This window comes from Rhinolophus hipposideros, assembly GCF_964194185.1.
Source record: "Rhinolophus hipposideros genome assembly, chromosome: 11".
NCBI classification, from domain to species: Eukaryota; Metazoa; Chordata; class Mammalia; order Chiroptera; family Rhinolophidae; genus Rhinolophus; species Rhinolophus hipposideros.
Window position 1 is genome coordinate 38050159 of NC_138057.1, and position 20783 is coordinate 38070941.

A 20783-nucleotide genomic window follows, 5' to 3' on the forward strand; every position below is an offset into this window, starting at 1 on the left:
TCAATCTAACAGTGATTAGGTAACAGATAGCTTCTTGGAGGGTAGATCTGTAATGTGGAAGGCCTGTCTCTGGGGATCTTCTTTCTTTGCAGTACTCTGCATGACAGTATGTTTAGAGAACTACCTAGAACTGGTAGAATTAAAAGGGATATAGACAGTCCAGTATGTCTCGTTTCACTCCAAGTCTTCCTGGAGTGGGGCTTTGAGTAGATGACTTCTGGGAAACATTGGGAAGGATCCAAAACACTGGTACAGACATAAAAGCTATTGTTAGGCTTTCCTTATGTGTCCTTTTACATTCTTTATCATTATGTTTTGCTTACTTCTCTTAGGCTTTGAAGCACAAAAATACAGAGACCAATGTGGCCAAAATAAGGGCTTAAAACTGTTGAAGAGACAAGACTAACTCCTTCTCATACTCCCACCATTACAGCTGTTTCCAACATTTCAAAATTCCACTGGGGCAGCCAGTTAGCTCAATTGGTGAGAGCACAGTTCTCTTAACAACAAGATTGCCGGCGGAACCCCCGAACGGGCCCTCCACAACTGGATTGAAAACAACTATTTGACTTGGAGCTCCTGGAAAAACACTCTTGAAATAAATACAAGATTAAAAAAACCAAAAAACAGTTTTTACTCATTTCAAATTAACTATTTTACACTCTTTACTCATATTCAAATTAACTATTAACCCAGTTCTTGTTTTTTTTTTTGTTTTTTTTTAATGTTATGCTCCAGGTAGCTCATGAATTGCAAAATGTTCCTTAATTGACAGGGTGTTTGGGCTGTATTTTTACCTACCGTGCCTTTATCCTGATTATGCATATTTGCTAAATTCTATTCCATATCCCCTAATGTTTGCAACTGCTCAACTTTTTGTCTCGAGGATTCTAAAGAGAACACTTGCAATTCCATCATCTTGGTCAATGATGGCTATTAAATAGTGCTAAACTCAAGGCCAATTGATGCATACCGTCATTTCCTATGTTCCCTCTGTTTCTTAGATTGGTGGTGTCATTTAGAAGCTACTGTTTCAACACTGGCAAAAGTTGGAGATGGTATGTTGCTGTTTCTTGAAAATACATGACTTTTTTAGAAGACTATAGCAGTAACATTTTCCAGAGAAGCTGGCTCCTAGGAGCCAACCGTAGAAATCCAAATCTTCTAGACAGAAGCCAGCCTCTTGAGCAGCCAATAACTAATGCTTACTTACCTTGGGGTGGGTAGCCTTGCTCTTGTCTATCTGGCTATAACTTATGTAACTTTCAGGGCCTTATGCAGAGCCATTATGGTCTTAATTTAGACATAATTTAATGAGTTCAGTTACCTGTTTGCTAGATCATCTGAGCGGAAACAGAAACAGCAAGATAGGCAGGAGAAAGCAGCTCACAGTAGCAAGTAGTGACAGTTAACAGTGTGAAAGGACAACTGAGCAATTATAAAGCAAACATAAGAACCTAAAAGGTAAAGCAGCCTGGGGACTATTAACATAAGAGCAGATGACTAATTCTGTAATCCTTGTAGCCCTTGAACTGAGAGTAACAGAGAGGAGAAAAAGAAAAAAAAAATGTTTGAAGAATGGCAAAAAGTTTCCCAAATCTATAGAAAAACAATAACCTACACATCACGAATACTCCATGAACTCCAAGGATAAATGCAAAGAGACCCACAAATAGAAACATCATAGTTAAAAAGCTTCAAGTCACAGACAGGGAGAAAATCTTGAAAAAAGCTACAGAAAAATAATCTGTCACTTACAAGTGAGCCCAATGGAAGCCAGAAGGCAGTGGAAAAGCATATCAAATAAAAATACTGTCAACCACGAATCCTATATCCCGCAAAGCTATCTTTAAAAAAAAAAAAAAAGAATTTGTTGCTAGCCAATTCATCTTACAGGAAATAAGAAAGGAAGTTCTTCAGGTTGAAAGCAAGTGATCCCAGACAGTAACAGAAATTCGCAAGAACAAAAGTGAAGGTAATTATGTAACATAAATGTATATTTTCTTAACTGATTTAAAATGCATTTTCATTAAAAAAATGTGTACACATGTATATGTATTTGGGCCTCTAACATATAGAAATGTAATATATTTGCCAACAGCACAAATGAGGTAAATGTGTGCAAAGCTGTAGTGGGCTGAGGAAATGACTATAGATGGTAAACTAATAACAATGCATTGCTGGGTTTGTAACATTAAGAGGTAATATGTAGGCATTGTCTAGAAAATACTTTCATTAGACTTGACAATGAGAGTCTCAGATATTATACAATTCATTACATTCCCTGTCAAAAAAACCCAAAAAACAAAACCCAAAAATTCAACATCACCAATATAAGGAATCCCCTTTTCTTTTTGCTACTTTTTTTGTGCTGCTCTGACAGCCAGGCTAAAAATGTGTTACTTCTCCTTGGTCTGTAATGGAATCCTGATTTCAGAAACCTGGACTTAGGAACCAGTTTCTGACAGTGAAAGTTAAGAACCAGGTTTCTCTCTCTTTTTTAAGAAAAATTAACATAACAGAAAAGATATCTCAGAAAAGGAAAAACCTCACCCATAATCCTACCTCGACACAATCATTTTTTATTGTATTTATTCCTTCCTGGTTTCATTCCATAGGCAGTCACATTGTTTCATGGAGGTGTAAGCATTTATATCTTTCTTTTTTGACTTGGTATTACATTGGATACTTTAGCAAACTTAATTATCATTCTTGATAATGATATGTATTCAGGGTTATGTTATTTTCTTGTATCTCTCCCTTCTGCCCACTCTATCTTCTAGCGGTGGACCTAGAAGGCTTGGAACTCAGACTTCCAGACTCAAAAAAACTACAAAGAAAAAAAAAGCAAAATCTTGAACTTTGGTAAAGTAATATATAATAGATAGCTTCGGATTTCACTGGTTTTAAACTTGTATTTACATAATTTGAAATTGTTTATACATACAAGTAGCATCTGAGTAAGAGTTATAATGTAAAATGCTAATGAGAAGTTTTGATTTATAGTCTATGAATCCACCATACTTTGCAAGTAATTTGGAAAAGAATAGTACATTTAAAATTTTTGACTCAGATGCCCCTATATCCATAAACCTACCTGCTATCCTTCTTACCTCTTCAATTCAATATACTGCCTTAAGCAGTAATTTTTGGGGAAAAAAAATTCAACTCTGAATTAGTACAATGGTAGTATGAAAACTGAAGTTTGAATTTTATCAGCAGATAAAATCAGATTCAAAAAAGCATTTCCCCCTATTTTTCTAATACAAGGATCTCATTTCTTAAAATACACATTAAAACTTTTCTATAGATGTTATAATAGTATTACGAAAGTCAGTACATGGCCTACAAGGGGACATGGAGTAAAATAATTTCAAGTCCCTCTGGCTTCTTATGAAAGGAAGAGTTCAACACCTTTTAGCTCACAGACATTTATGAAGACTATTCTTCCTTTTTTTTTTTTTAACTCTAATGTCAAGTGGGTCGTTTCTAGGCTAAAGATATTTACTTCCTTCCTTAGTATTACTCATTCAACTATTCAGAGGCACAATCCATTTAGAAATGTAATAGACAAATGTCTTCTCTCTCCATTCTGTGAATTTAACTCAAAACACAATTCCAAGTATCGTATGAATAGTTCTCTTTTTGGTTACAAGACATTTGGGGCGTACATTATTATTAGGATGCACAGTATTATCACAGTATTTGAATAGATTGCCTGTTTTAAACCAAAGAATAAACCAAAAAGCCCCATCCATCACCAATTAGTAGTAACTGCTTTGGTACTTTATTCAATCTAACTGCTTATTCCTGGCATGTTATATGATTTATAGTAAATGTGCTGTTGAAGTAAACACTTGTTTGACTATAGTTACTATTTTCACTAGGTTTTAACACAACCAAATAGCTGTTACTGAGTCTAGTAAAATGAATTAGTGTTAAATATACAAGTCATTAATTTTGAGAAATGTGAAAGGCACAACATACCAATCTATCATTCAATGAATAACCAGCTGATAAGGAGAAATCTAGGAGCTAAATAAAATTATGAACATTGGAGAGCAAAAAAGCTTACACTGTATTATAGTTCAAAAGGATCTTTGGTATATTAGTCCAGATAAATTTGGTGAAGAGGAGACAGTACAACTGTTGACAATTAGATTGTAGACTGGCAAAGTCACTTCGAGTTTCCTCACAAATAAAAGGATTAGGCTATTATCATATCTAAAGTTTTAAGATTTATGAGTTTATCTGGCTTACCATAATACCTGTTGTTGAAAAGTTACTTTTGTCATATGAAATGTCTAAACACACTACAAATACCCTATTTACATGACAATGTAATTTTATAATTTTAAAAATTCATTTTTATTAAGCTTTCTTAAAATTAGCAACACCAATATATGCACAGAAATCAAGAGAAAAAATGACTGCGATATATATTCTTGGGTGAGATAGAACTGGTAAACTTGAGTAAGTTAGAAATCTGGAAAAGTGTGAAGATGATAAATGAATTCATTAAAGTTCTTATTCTGCTTTTGTACTTGTAAGATGGCAGGAATAAATGTATACTGCTGACCATTTTCTCAGGACTAGTGTTACCATCCAAATTACACCATGTTTGGTATGCACAAGAAGCAAATATCAAAATAAGTTATCTGGGTCTACTCTAGCCAGGGTTGAAAAAATGATATGAGTGGGGCTGAGAGATTTTCATTTTACATTAGCAAAGTAGGGGATTATGTTAATCAATCAGTTCCATCTTTTCTAGTGAAGAAAATGGTGGTCCAGAGAAGTAACCTGCCAACGTCAGAGCTAATTGTGTCAGTTGAGAAGAGCCCAGGTCTGATTGCCCATTCAATTCTTCTGCATAATACTATCTTCTAATGCCACAGGGCAAGTGATGCGGAGTCCATAGAAGAAATCTAATGAAATATAATCTTTTAATATAAAATCTTAAAGGGGTCTTATACATGGTCCATCTAGTTCAACTTCTCATTTTAATCTGAAATTTCTTCTGTAGCCTTGTGACAAATGTCAATTCAACTTCTGCTCTGCTCCAGTCATTAATCCTTCGGAGGGCATTGCTTTCCTTGTTGGACAAATAACCATAAAGTCCTTTCTTACACTGAGCTCTTACCTGTCATTGTGCAATTTTCACTTCATTCTACTTTGAGAGTCAAAAGAATAAATTGTACATGCTTCTCAAATATTTGAAGACAGCTAGCATCCCTTAGTAAAGTAATTCTTCAGTTTTTAGGTTTCAGTTTATGGGACTTTAACTTGTAAAACTCCCCAGGATTTGTTCTCATTCGTGAATATCCTTTCACTGCATCCTGAAATGAAATTAACATTGCAAATGTGGTTTGACCAGCACTTTATATATACAGATGGTGCCAAAAAAATGTATACACGTTAAGAAAGGAAAAAGCTATTAAAATTGTAGTATTCAATATATACTGATAACAAAAGATGAATACAAGTCACATTTGACTTCTGCAACGACAAGAGGTGTTCAGAGTGGTGACCATCTTCTGACTACGGTGAACTACTGCTTGAGCAACGTTGGCCAAAGTGTCCACTTGTGTACATTTTTTTTGGCGCCCCTGGTATATATAAATTATTCTTCCATGATGAATTTTTCCACACCCTAAGATTATATCAGTTTTTAAACAGTTGGCTTACATGTTATTTGTAGCAAGCTAAAATCTACAGATTCATTTTGTCTGCAAACTCTTGACACATGCAGTTTCCTGTTTCAATCAATGGCTTTCTATTGTTTCCAGGACAGTGATCAGGGCTTATGATACCATATATGATTGTGTTGCTAGCTAGCTGGCTAGCCTCATGGCTATGCTATCCTTTCCCCTTGACCTGTAGCTAGTCTACTCTATTTCAAATGTATCATCCTTCCTCTATGCTTCCATATACTGTTCCCCTCGGCCAGGAATGTTTTTCCTGGGGCCACCCAGGTTTTGTCATTTTTTAGTCATCTTTCAAAGCTCAGTTCAAATACTACTTCTTCACGGGACTCTTCCTTGCCCTTCTCCCCATGCTCTTCTCCCAGGAGTACCTTTTACCTATAATAACACCCTACTAATCTCCTTCAGCCCTTACCCAATAGTAATACCTGTGCAATGAGGTATCTGTCTCCTTAGCTGTGAAGTCTGAGGATTTGGTCAATGCCTATCTTTATCTGGCATTGAGTTTTTGCACGATTTAGACATTCAATAAATATTTGTTGAGTGAATATGGAATTAGTATGATCAATATTTTGATTTCCCCAGGTAATCAAATAAAATACTTAGCTAAATTCTGGGGCTTATGTTGTACATGGAAGGAATCATATAGGCTCCAAGACAATCTTGAGAAGGAAAAACCTCTCTAAAAGAAAGAACTGATGATAAATTAAGAAAACTACAGAAATATGTTCTATTAAGATGAATGTTATCTTTTTTCACTCTTTATAGTAGGATGTGGGGAGCATGGAAGAAGGCAAGCAAGCACGGCTGAGTGGTATATTTGTTGTTTTACTGTTAGTTTGACACATCTGAACCGAAGCATTCACAATACTTGATATACTTTGAAGAGAATCATATACTATAGTCTTAGACATAACCACAGAACAAGCAGAACAATTAAAACTACATAAGGCCTTAAAATATATCCACAGTGTGTATTATTTCAATATTCATTCATTTACAAATTAGACTACATACCGTTAATTTAATTTTTATTTTTCTTTCTTTGTTTTATTCAGGCAAGATTCATTCAAGGAAAGGCAACTTAGTTTTGTGTGTGAACTTTATTTTTTACTACATTGGTTATTATAAAAGTTATGAATTAAATGTTTTCTTAGTTCCTGCATCCAGGAGTGAATCCATGAATTTCTCAGATAGTAATCCAAAACAATAGGTCCTATTCTTAAAAAAAGCCAAAGTGGAAAGGGACCAAAGCCAGTCTGTTTGTGGTCTTGAAGAACGTGTAATGGACTTTCAGGTTGTCTTATATCGAAGAGTACTGCAATTATAATTGTACGAGATTAGTCAAAATTTAAAACATTGCATACAAAATCATTCTTGAAGCTCTAAATGCCTTTTAAATAACTAAAATAAAAATTTTAAGTAGTTGCCTCACAGTACCAAACTTATAAATCAAAACTAGTTAAAATTCAGTGCTATTATGACTTCTCATTTACAAGGTAACTAGTTGGTAAATTAACAGATAGCATAAAAATTAAGACTTACATCATTTTTTTGTAAAGGAGAAAATGTATGATAACCAGGAAATACAGAAAATTCAATGTATTTTACAATAAAATCACCATTTAAACCTCTATCCCTGTACAACAGGGTTTAGGTCATCTTTAGTGAACTTGTGTGTTTTCTTACAGTTTATTCTATTATGAGTACTTGAATTATTTTAGATATACAGCCTTTTATCGAAAGAATATTACATTTGTATACCAGGATATTTAGTACATTGAGATGTTTTAAAAATATTTATAAATTTGTTTCTCATATGCAAAAGCATTTGGCAATACTTTTACAGCATCTGATTTTACAGAATTAAAATTCCATACAGTACTCATCTTGATGTTTAAAAAAAAATTCACAGAAAAAATATAAATTACACAGCCTGACTGCATGATACTGTTATTTCCAGTTCTAGTTCTGGTAATTAAAACCTTCATTAAGTCTGTTAACAAATCATTACCTGTACATTTATGAAGGCAACTGACCTGATTTGTAAACAAAACCTTCAGGCTTTATGTTATTTACCAAAGAGTGCAGTTCAGCAAAAGAAAACCCGGTATGCAAATTTACAGAATATTTTACAAATTTACCAGTTCCTGAGACACAAACTGTTTCAACCTTTCAAGGTACTGTCCGTAAAGTTCCACGTCATTGTGACCTGCCCCTTCAACCCACAGAGGCTCCACGGGTCTTTGGCAGCGCTCAAACAACGCGAGGCCATGAGAAAAGTCAATGACTTCATCTTCAGTCCCATGAATTATTAATACTGGAGAGGTTATCTTAGAGATTTTGTCAATGCTGTAGGAAAAGAGGAGGGGTAGAAATCAATGAATTAACTATGAAAAGGAACACGAAACAAATTTTCGTGTGCTATGTCAGAGAGAGAATTTAAACATAGAACAATCTGAATCGAGTCATGAGGCATGGATACCCCTTGGATTTCAAATAAGATTCAAAAGTCACCTTTACATACTCTACCTTAAGCCTATCTGAGGAAGTTAACTTCATGTACCTGTTTTGAGGGAATCAATCACTCAATGGTGTTACCATCACCCTACTCCAACTTTCTACAATGTTGATGTTTCACACAGAGAAACTTAGATGGCAAGGAGAGGAGGAAACTAAGGACCATTTCAAATAGGTGCTTAACTTCATACTTCTCTGCACTCATATGACAGCAAAATGTTTTAATATTTTTGTTTTAGGGTACTAACTCACAAAAATAGAGTGAATGTAGTAAAATATAAAATCTTGGAGCTGAAAAACAGATAGGAGAAAACACAATTTTAAGAAGACAGAAGGTAAAGTGAAGACCCAATCCAATTTACACCACGGAACACCCCAGAAGGCTAGGAAATGACAGCAGGATGAAGGGGGTGATTGAAACCTTAGAATTTGTTTAAAGTTTGTTTAAATAATAGTTTAGGTCCCTCTCCCTCAGGTTCTTTCCCCTTCTTTTGGCAGCTGGGTAATTGCTCTCTACCCCAAACTGGCCGATTTATGGACTATGGGATTGGCAGACACAGTTTAGGGCAGATTCATCAAAGACTAAGCAGACATTCGCATGCAGGTTGCTGTGAACCTTTTCCCCCACTGGGATTCCAGAATGCCGGCAGCCAGGCCTTCAGCGACCAAGGGGAGTTTCAGAAAGTCTTCTTTGGAGACTGCAGCCACTTTAAGAGGAAAGATATATAAACATTGACGTGGGAGTGGGGTGGGGATCCCCAACTAACTGGCTTGAATAGATCATTCTAGAGCTCACAGCCCAAAAGCCTCAATCATCTGCTTCAGATCAGCACTTTAGTCCCTCACCCTTACTATCAGCAGACAACCAAAAATTATCAGACATCAGAAGAGAACACTTTAAATATAAGACAGGGGCGGCTGGATGGCTCAGTTGGTTAGAGTGCAAGCTCTGAACAACTGGGTTGCTGGTTCAGTTCCCACATGGGATGGTGGGCTGCGTCCCCTGCAACTAAAGACTGAAAAACGACGATTGTACTTGGAGCTGATGGGCCCTGGAAAAACAGTGTCCCCCAATATTCCCCAATAAAATTTATTAAAAATAAATAAATACATACATACACACAACAAAAAAGGACAGAGATCAAAACAATCAGAATAAAAAAAGGCAACTCAAAGGAAATATAAACTACAGAGATTTAAGAAATCTTACAAACAAATAACTCTTTTAAAAAATCCCGAGAGAGAGAGAGAGAGAGAGAGAGAGAGAGAGAGAGAGAGAGAGAAAGTATTTTAACTATAAAATGAGGATAGAATCTTGAAAAGGAGACAAATCATCAATGAAGTAATTCAAGACTGCATTTGATAAGGAAAAATGTTTGGGTATATTATTTGTTGTCAAATGCTCAATAGGAAAGGAATTAGAACAAACAATAAAAAGAAATGTCTTTTTCAAACAGTTTACTGTTAGTGCTGTCCTCTCTGTTGGTCTAAGAATGAAAGAGGGAGCTAGACAGAGATGTGTTTTATGGCGACAGCAGTACCCCAAATACCTCCACATCGTCCCTACTATTCAGCTAGACAGAGGCAGTATAACGCACATACCTTCCAATCTACCGTTATCTAAAACCAAAACCAACCCCAAGTGTAAAAACTAAAAGTCCCCCCGCATACACACACAGCTTGTTCTGGTGATAAGATCATGTACTTCCATAAGCTTCCCTACAAAGTGAACCCTTACTGGCTCATGATGAAAAAAATTTGTTTTGGAAATGACGCTTGCTGTTCTATCTAACCGAATCTAATCGAATCTATCTAATCAAATCTATCTATCTATCTATCTATCTATCTATCTATCTATCTATCTATCAATCATCTATCTATCTATCTATCTATCTATCTATCTATCTAATCTAATCTAATCCATCCATCCATCTATTATCAACAATACAAAAAATCCTTTGTATTGTTGCCTACTAGGGAAAGAAAACTGAAATTTGCCAGCTTCTCACCTCTTGCCATTTCCCTTTGAGAAAAATAGGCCATCGATTTTCTCCAACTATGAAGAGGAGCTGGTGGGAACAACCATCCTGTCTTCAGAAGCAGCAGGAGAAACAGCCTTTTTTGCAAATTTGCCTAACACTGCATGTTTGCAGACTTTGTGGCAGCAACTTATTCTAGTTCATTTAAGACTCAACTTTTTTGCATTTCACTTCTGTCAGTCAGGTATCATTAGAAATCATCCACTCATTTTTATGCGCCCATGTCTCATTTTCCCTCCACTTGTTTCTTTCCTCCAGCATCATGTACCTCACTGAATGGCGCTATCATCCATTAGCAGCCTACATCAGCCACCCGGGACTTATATTCACGTTCCCTTGTTAGCACCCTACATCTAGTCTGCCATTTAGTTCTGTCAATTGCATTTCTCAAATTTACTCTCGCCTCTAGTACTAGCACCGGCCGCTCTCTTGGGTAAAAGGCCCTCAGCCCTCTTCACCCAGATCACTATTGCTCAAACATCTCAGCCTCCTGACTGGTGTCCTGCCACCACCTTCTTCACAAGCGAATTTTTCACAATGTCTATAGTATATGTAAAACAGAAGCTCATGGCTGAATGAGTTGTATCACGAATACCTCAACCGACGGAATAAAATTCCCTCAAAAGTTTCTTTGAATTCAAGTATTTTGAACATTGACACTTACTTTGGGAATGCATCAAAACAGTAGGTCTTCTTGGTATCAGGAAAAGCAACTCGCATTCCCGAGGTCAGAGGAGAATGAAGAATCACAGCAGCGCTCTCGTATCGAGCAGCCAGGTCCACAGATGGTACTGTCCCTATACTTTGGCCATAGATTATCACATTTTCAGGGCGAATGCCATATCTACAAAGTCCAGGAGTTAAAAAAAGAAAAGAAGAGTTGGACTGGTATGAAATGTGCAATCATTCCTAAGGACTTAATTTTATAACAATGATTTAGAATGAGATAATATCAACAAATTTATATTGAAAATTTAAGTTTGCTAGACATCACTATCATATTTTAATGCTGTAGTAAGATCTACTCTTTTAGCTTATTTCATTTGTTTCAGTTTCATCTTTTGGAAAAATAATTGCTGAGGTCTTTTAAAATTTCAATCTTAAAAATGGATTAAACCATTTGTGGAGTTCAGTGTTATTAATTCATAGTTATTCATATTGTTTATTCATATTCATATTACTATATTCGTATAGTAGTTCACATTGTTGACTAAATTTGGACATATATCGCTAATATTTTAATGAATTGCAATTTAATGGATATGTAGTGTTTATTTTCCACTTAATGTAACAACATTTTTTATTTCCCTAGATATCAAAAGTGGCTTATTTTATTTTCTGAAGTTGATTATAGTGATGAAAATGTGACATAGTTACAGTATGGAATGAATAAAATATATGCATCATATTAGGCAAGAGCAAATTACTGTTATTTATTGAAATTTGCCTTTACTTAACATAGAAATGGACTGATGATTAAAAAGATAAACAGATGAATGAGAATGCCAAATGCCAAATCGTTCAGTTAATTATGAACAGACTTCATGCTAAAATCTCCAGAGTACTGCTTTACTCCCTTTAGAGAGGCCTCGGATTTAAACTTAAACTCACTGACTCAATAATATTGCATACATACTATGTTCCAGGCACTGTTACTTGCCTACAGTATAATTGCCCCAGCTGGAAACTGCCCCAACTGCAAGTTTAAGTGAGATGCGACAGAAGCTAATGAATGTGGGGTTAAGGGTTAGAGTGACATCAAACATGCCTCTCTACTTAGAAGTCTGACCGCAGTTACTTTTGGCTGCTAAGGGCCATTTGCACAACAGCTGCTAATCTTTTGACAAGGTAAAAGAGCTTTCCCAATTATCTGAACATTTACCAGGAAAAAGCAAGATAAACCCCATGTGTTCTCCATGGCCCCTTCCAGGGGCACAGGACCACTGGAACTACCCAAGTGGTGACATACCTCCCCATAGTATCTCCCAATCAAGCACTTGGCTATGTCCCGGAGTCTGGGTTCCATCTACTTCAGACTGACTCTTAAATGGAAGTCAACTCAGAAAGCTTTTTCTTTAAATAGGCCTAGCTGTACAGGAATACAAAAATGAGGAAAAGGAACCCTTGCGGCATCAGTGTAAGTGCCGAGGTTACACAGCTGCTGTTAGCGGAACAGCAGCACTGCTGGTGGCAACTGTGGAGTTTAGGCTAAGGCTAGCAGCGGCCAGGCTGCAGCGCGCAGAGGCAGCTGCCGACTGAGCCTCAGGGGACTCAAGGCAGTAACGGGGTTTCAGAGAAGTGCAAGTCAGAAAGGGCTGTACAGACCGTCTAATCTAGTTCAGCTACTTACTGAGCACATGGTCAAAGTCAAAGTCAGTGACAGCCCTATAATTAGAACCCAGGTATCCTGACTCTCAGTCCAGTGCTGTTTCCATTATAGTGCAGACAATGATGTCAAAGACTGTAGGGTAAGGCTGTACAGTGAATATTGGTCCCGTATTTTCTGTTGATCGATCAGAAGTTCAGAAACTGGGATTATTAGAGTTTATTTAGAAAATAAGACCATTCAAATAATAATTACTTAAATTCATTATTTATTTTTCCCCTCCTGGTTATTTAAGCCCAAACTGTTTAGCTTTAATCAAATAAAGGAACTAAAAGGCATGAATTCTGATTATATACATTTTATTAGATGATAGAATTCCAGAACTGGAAAGGATCTTAGAGATCATTTAACTTAACTTCTTCATTAATCAGATGAGGAAACAGGCTCAGAGAAGTTAAATCTATCTCCGAAGACTACCTACACTTACTATCTCTTCCAACCACATTTAGGGTTCAACATGACAAAAAATATAAATGTGAAATTCCATGCCAACTAAACTGGTATGTGAGACTACTTAGGAATTTTCTATTCTGTCCTTTTTCCTCATTCATACTGATCAAGTGTGTATAAAAAGATTAATTAACCAAGAATAGAAATCATTTCAGAATGTTTCCTTCAAATTGATAGCTGGCAAGATTAAAAAAGAAAAAACAATTAAGCTGACCATTTACAAGGGTGTTTATATAAACATACAACACTGAACTATATGTTTTACGTGAATGAAGTTATCCTTTTGTGTTACTTAGAAGTACTATTAATGAAGGCTATCTGCTTTAACGTAGCATCCTCAAAAACTACACGAATTCACCTAAGTCATGCTTCAAAAGAGTGAATTATGGTATGTAAATTATGTCACAATACATCTGTTATTAAAAAAATATTATCACACTTTCCTGACAGTTACTATATTACATGTAAGTACATTCAACTGGGCACTCATTTTTGTTTCTTTGTTTGTAGGCCTGAGGGGACTGACCTCTATATCTGAAGCAGATTTTGACTTAGGTTCATTTAAGGTGGTTTTTAAGTTTATGTATTTTTAACATTTTGCACCCCTCTTCCACCTCCCCAAACTTCTTACCCATTACCTATACTACTTACCATCTATTTTTTTTCTTACTCATCAGATATATGGTTTCGTATCTTTTCAATTGATTCAAGAATCAGCTTTATACAGAACTTTGCTATGAGAGCTTAATTTTATAATGTATCTGGGAGGGGTAAATGGTTCTAAAGACATTTTCTAAAAAAGGTTACACCTCCTAACAAAATTGAGGAGGTTCTTCACTAACTGAAACCACTAACATTTAAACATTAAATTAGAAATGGTAAGTTTTCTTTATGTACCTTACATTCTGTCTAAAAGACTCTGTAAGTCAGGCAGCTTACCAATGTATAATATAAATAACTTGTACTAAGTTATTTCTATTTATTGTAAACTGTCTAATGAGAAAAAACAGTCAAATCTACAAAACTGCATTATTTTTCAAGAAAATGTATAAGTATCCTGGTGACTAGAAACGATTCAGTTTCTAATTTCCCAAAATGTATCCTTATAATCAAAGAATAACTGACATAGTAAGAGAATTTACTAAAATGATTTATCATAACATTATTTTCGCTTGAGATCATCTCTCCAAATTTTATGAGTCCAGAACGCAAAGTAAAAATCTCCATTTTACAGAATGAATACTTTAAAAATAGTTCTGAACAAGGCATCTTTAAGTCACATCTTCAAGGAGGTAATTACATAAAATCATCCAAACCCTGTTTTAGGGTTTTAACAAAAACAATTCAGTCTCTTACACGGTTAATGATAGATCAAGTGAATGGTTAACTAGCTAAATCACTGTTTTCTCTTATTCTCCTTAAATGTCGCAACTTTGAATAAACATGTTTATATCACACTCTAACAAGTTTATAAAACCAAACATTTGTCACTGGCTTAAATTTTTAAGAAAATGACACATACACATATGCACTAACACACACACACACACACACACACACACACACACACACACGTGGCCTGAATTAAAAATCTTTTTGTCATTACATAAAATTTTAAATTATAATCTAAGTTTAACTCTTCATTGGTATATAATGGCAAATATAATCTTTATTTAGTACTTCAAAACACGTGTTATAAAAAAAGCTTTTATTTTATTCTTATACGTAACATTTTGGAAAATAATTCCCACTACTATTTACCTTGTCCTAAGAGCAAGCCAAGCAGCTTCTATGTCTGCATAGAGGTTCTTCTCTGTTGGTTTCCCAGAACTTGCACCATATCCAGAATAATCGTATGAGAATATATTACAATTAATCCGTGATCCCAGTCCTATGTAAAAGCTGCTCATCTGACCAAGATCAACAGCATTTCCATGTGAGAAGAGTAAAGTGTATTTGGCATTGGGTGAGCAACGCACAAACATGCAGGCAATTCTGTTGCCTTTACTGGTTCTAGTCATGAAACACTCAATAGCATCTTTTTCTCTAGAGGAGTACTGCCAGTCTGCTCGTTCTGATAGGTGTAAAGTCCAGCGGCTTCCACTTTCGTCACACATTAGCGTATAAGTTGGATCAGGTGGCAAAAATGCTAATTTTGAAGCAATTTTCCCTGGACAAGGTGGACAGCAGAAGAGGCAACATAGCTCACTAAATGAAAGATTATTCATCTTCTGAAAAAGAAAAGGAGACAGAAAACGTTTTAATCACAGAATGTGAATTCTGCATTCTCATACAATAGAAGGTTTAAAACAAAGACACCAGTGGTCAGTGTCTACTATTGTTATTTCAAGTATCATCATCCCCCCAAACGGATTTTTGGGATGTTCCTAGAAATGCTGTAAATCCTGGGATGAGGCAAATATTTCTGACTAGGTGAAAGACTCAAATACTATATGATATGTTTCAAACAGTAGTGATTATATTTTATAGCATGTAACCAAAATATGAAAAATAGTCCAAAGAGGAGAGTAATATTTGTTTTTTTTCTCTACAAATAACATAGAAGGTATGAAATACCTTTAGTTTGTAATTTCTGTGTAACTCAGTGAAAATTCTCAAACTCATGGAGAAGTTCAGGATTTAACATAGTAAATCTACAATAATAGCACTTATAAAGCATATACTATTTGTCAGGCGCCGTGCTAAGTGTACTATGCATATTTCTATGTTTAATTTTCTTTTTTTTTCTTTTTTTTATGTTTAATTTTCAAAACGACCCTGTATGTTGGTCTGAGAGAAGAAACCTGCACCAGGTGAGGCAGTGGTGGAGCCAGGACGTGACACCAGGGTCAATCACTGTCCTGCATCCCTGGGGTACACTGCCAAGGGCTCAGAGCACTATTTGTACTAGGAGCGTATCATTTCAGCAATAGTGCCAGAGGCCCAAATAACCTATAAAACATTAAAATGTATGTAATAACTATCCAAATTAAAGAGACTATAATATAAAGTCCATTATAGAAAAAAGGTAAAATTTGGTAAAGGTAAAATTTTCTAAATGGATAGATGGGAAGAAACAAAGGTTTGTAGTCAGAAAGGGAGGTGGAATCCCGAACCTACCACTTACTAGCTGTGATCCCTTCGGCAAATTATTTACCTTTTTGACCCTCATTGTCTTCTTAAGTGGAGCCAATGCCTACACTGAACAGAGTGCGGTTGAGAAGAACAAATACAATGATATAGTTAAGGCATATAATACAGTAACGGCCATATAACTGGCTCACTTAGGAAGGGCCCACTCTCCAAGTATCTTAACCTCACATTAACTTGTTTGCCCTATCAACATTTCCTTCTATCTTGTCCTTTCTCAAATTCCTACCTCCTTTTAGCTGTAGCAGATCTTTGCTTTAGTTCTAGGAAGAAGGTATTCAAAACACACCTTTCAGGTTTGGTGGCACCAAATTTTCTCCAAAAAATTTAAATACAAAGATAGGAAAAAATGTACATTATACCAAAAATGAGGAGAAGTCATCTCAGGAATGACTAAAGAGGCAAAAATATTTGGAAAGAAAAGAATGCCTTTTTCACTTACTACTGAATCAAAATCTAGTTTGTATTGCCCAACACAAATATGTTTAGTCCTTACTGTGAACTAATTAAGTAGAAAGAAGCAGCAGAAATAACACAGAGAGAAAAAAGGGTAGGGGCGACATAAAAGGCTTTAAAAGATGAGTAAGAGAAGGGTAGAAAAATGTCGCTTAGACATTGGGAAACATCTCTACTTGTTATTCTACCTTTATTCCTTTTCAGCCTTCAAAGCAAATAGAGTTTGAATATATTAATGTCTTCAACTGGATGGAACAAGAGTCAGGACAGAAATGACAACCAGGTGTCATCTCTAGCGCTAACTCTAATTGGATCCCTGAAGTGCTGTGTTGAGAAGGATTCTGAGGGCGTGCCCAGGGCTTGGCAGCAAAGACTATGATAAATTGGCAATGTCTACTACAGAATTTAGCTATAGATTTATTATTGTGGTCAGCAGGATAAAGGGCCTGGTGAAGAAGATGGCAGGGAAGGGGGTTCAAAGGGTCAGTTGCAGAGAAAAAGATGACTTGGTCAAAAGATGAGGTAGGGAGGCCGGTTAGCTCAGTTGGTTGGAGTGCAAGCTCTTAACAAGGTTGCTGGTTCAATTCCCACATGGGATGGTGGGCTGCGCCCCCTGCTAATAAGATTGAAAACGGCAACTGGACTTGGAGCTGAGCTGTGTGCTCTCCACAACTAGATTGAAGGACAACCACTTGACTTGGAGCTGAAGATCCTGGAAAAAACATTGTTACCCAATAAAATTAAAAAAAAAAAAAATGTGTTGACCAAGGACACAGCTAAGCAGGTTTTTTTTTTTTTAAAAAAGATGAGGTGGAAGGTACAATATAGCAATGCTATCTGTTTAATAGTCTCCCTATGGTTAATTCTCGCCCCCAAATACCTTACATACCATCAACTGGTGACCCACAACAGCTTATTAAAAGCTTGATTAATAAGTAAACTGTATATAGCTAAACTATGTTCCTATAATTTACCTCCTGAAGACTTTTATATACTATAATAAAGTTAATTTTGAAGTAGACCCGGATGACTGAACACCAAAGGTGAGAAGCACACAGGAGAAAAGCCGCAGTGCTAGGGTCTGGTCCAATGAAAAGACAACCTGACTTTCTTCCTGGTGGCAGAAGAAATTATTTCCACCACCACTACCTCAAACTGAGGTAACTAGTGTCCATTTAATAACAAAAACTTGCAAATTATCGCCTTCCTAATAATAATAGACCTGGTATACAGCCGCGACACAGACTTGCTTAAAAAGTAAACTCCTTTTCTGTAAGTGGGAATAATAAAAGCATAATAAAACCAATAATCCTACATTTTAGTATGATCAGAGCTGAGCAAGTAACTGAGGACAATTTATTCTTGATGAAAAATTTAAAAATCACTGAAATAGCTTGTTAAATTTAGATTAAGTCCGATTTGTTTTATATAAAACTCATCTGAATAAAAATGTCATTTACTAGTTATTTCTTGGCAACAAAATATTCAAGGGATAAGGCAGTGAATAATTGTAGGGGGGAAAATGGTAGACATCTCAGAGTACATAAAAGCCATAAAAGAGACAACAAATTGATTTATAGCATTTTTGTACCAAACAAGGATTTAAAATAAGTTACAATAAATCTGTAAAAAGAGAGAAAGAGAATGATACTTAAGGATGATGTGGAAAATACTGTCAAAGAAAAATGCAACTGGAATCCCTGATATAAAAAAAAAAAATCACTACTGAATTAAAGAATGAAATTGGTGGGTATGAGAATCAATAACAGTTGAAGAACACATTAGTGAGTTGGAAGATAAGGTAGAGGAATCCCCAAATATGGAATTTTTCAGGGGGAGAGGGAAGAGACAGAAAATATTAAATAAATTTAAGGAGGATAAAAATAGAAATACCATTATCAGTCCCAGAGGAGTCCCAGGGAAAAAATAGAGAGGAGAAAATTAAGATAATCTAAAAATTTCTCATAAGTAAAGAAAGTTCAGATTGAAATAGCTTAGAGTCCCAAATAGATACTTAAGAACCAATTATCCACAAACGAACAAGAATCAGATGAACGTGGCTTTTCAATAGCAACACATTGGAGGGATAATATTAAAGTAAGGAGAAAAATAAACTTTGAAGCTAGAATTTTACATAGTGATAATCATCTTAATATGAGGATAAAATACAAATATCTGCAGGCATACAAGATATTTTTACCAAACCAAGACCCTTTTTAAAATAGTCCAGCAAGGACACAAATGAATCTTTGAAATCACTGAAATATCTTGTTAAATGTAGATAATTTTAAGTCTAATTTTATATGAATAAAATGAATAAAAATGCCAGAAAGTTTACCAAACCAAGACTCTCTATGAAATAGTCCAGCAAGGAGGAAAATAAATCTTAGAAGATTCTAGGAGATATCTGAGCTATGTATGACAAATAAAGAAAAAGTTAGTATGTATTTTTTCTGTGAGTAAGCAATGAAGGGGAAAAAAAAGGTAGCAAACCATATCCCTAACAATCCAAAATCAAAACTCTGGAGAATACTAATATAGAGAGGATTGGAAAAAGAGTTAAGGAGTATTTAAGAAGTGAAAATGTACTGGGGCACCAGTCACTTGACTTGTTCAGATAAGCTTGAAATGTGGAGGAAAAACATGAGTGTAAGTATGACTCAGATATAACCACCATAAAAACTGTAGTTTGTAGGACACACCTTAAGTATAGTTATTCATTACAAACGTCTAGCTTGTATGTTAAACTCAAAATGGAGAGTAGGCACAAAGAAATAAGAAAAAAGAAATTAAGGGCCAATATCAACAATAGAGAACAAAAAGTAACAGAGAAATTAAGAGACCCACCAAAACCTGAATCTCAGAAAAGACTTCCATTACTACCAACAGCAACTATCATTCACTGAGCACTTACTAAGTGTCAGGTATTGTTTGAAACAATTTTCATATATTAGGGACATATATAGGGACTATCATTATACCATTAGGGGAAACCGGCACAGAGTAGTTATGTAACCTGCCAAAGGTCAGGTAGCTGGTAAGTGGTGGAAATTCTAAGTGGTAGGGTGACTGGAGCCTGAACCATAACCCCTGTTTTGTGGAAAGAGTACTCAGACAAGACCAATCAAGAGAAAAGCAAATTACAAAACACTGAATGAAAAAGACAGACCTACATAGTTAAAACAAAAAAAAAGTGTCAATAAATTAAATTACTTTGATGAAATGCACGAATTTCTTAGGTAATAAAAAAGGACAACAACAAAAAACGTTAAAAAATGGACAAAGAATCTGAATACACATTTATCCAAAGATATACAAATGGCCAGTAAGCACACTGAAAGATGCTCAACATGATTAGTCATTAGGAAAATGCAAATCAAAAGCACAGTGACAACACTTCATACCCACTGGCATGGCTATAGTTAAAAAAGACCGGTCAGATCAAGGGTTGACAAGGATCTAGAGAAATTGGAACCTGTTGGTGGCAACTAATTTGTAAAACAGCTTGTCAGTTCCTTAAAAACTTAAACACAGTTACCATTTGATCAAGCCAAGTCCACTTCTAGGTATACACCCAAGAGAAATGAAAATATATATCCACACAAAAACTTGCACATGAAATGTTCACAGCGGTGTAATTCATAATATCCAAAATAACCACCAAAATGTCCATCAACTGATGAATAGACAAACAAAAGTGTTATATCCATACAATGGGATATTACTACACCATGAAAAGGAACAGGTATTGATTCATGCTACAAAAAGGATGAATCTTGAAAAAATTATGCTAGGTGAAAGCCAGTCACAAAAGGTCATTTATTATCAGACTAGGCAAATTTATACAGACAGAAATAGAGGGCTATGGTGGCTGGGAGGGTTGGGAAACAATGGCTGAAGAGTATGGGGTTTCTTTTGGGGATAAGAAAAATGTTCTAAAATTAATTTGGGTGGTGGCTGCACAATTCTATTGACAGTATATTAAAAACCACCGAACGGCACATTTTAAATGAGTAGATTACATAGTATGTGAATTATACCTTAATAAAGCTGTTAGAAAAAATAAAGTCTTTGGAAAGC

General features: G+C 35.5%; 1 protein-coding gene across 2 annotated transcripts in view; it reads right to left on the bottom strand.

Moving 5' to 3' along the window:
- Nucleotides 1–729: 729 nt before the first annotated feature.
- Nucleotides 730–20783, bottom strand: part of ABHD17B (abhydrolase domain containing 17B, depalmitoylase) — a 50143-nt gene continuing 30089 nt past the window's right edge. For both annotated transcript variants that reach the window (XM_081066866.1, XM_081066865.1), the window contains 4 exons: nt 14859–15328; nt 10926–11105; nt 7847–8054; nt 730–7020 (listed from right to left, as the gene is read on the bottom strand). In XM_081066866.1, the coding sequence (XP_080922992.1) occupies nt 7006–7020; nt 7847–8054; nt 10926–11105; nt 14859–15325 (870 nt within the window). In that variant the 5' untranslated portion in view covers nt 15326–15328 and the 3' untranslated portion in view covers nt 730–7005. The remainder of the gene's footprint in view (nt 7021–7846; nt 8055–10925; nt 11106–14858; nt 15329–20783) is intronic.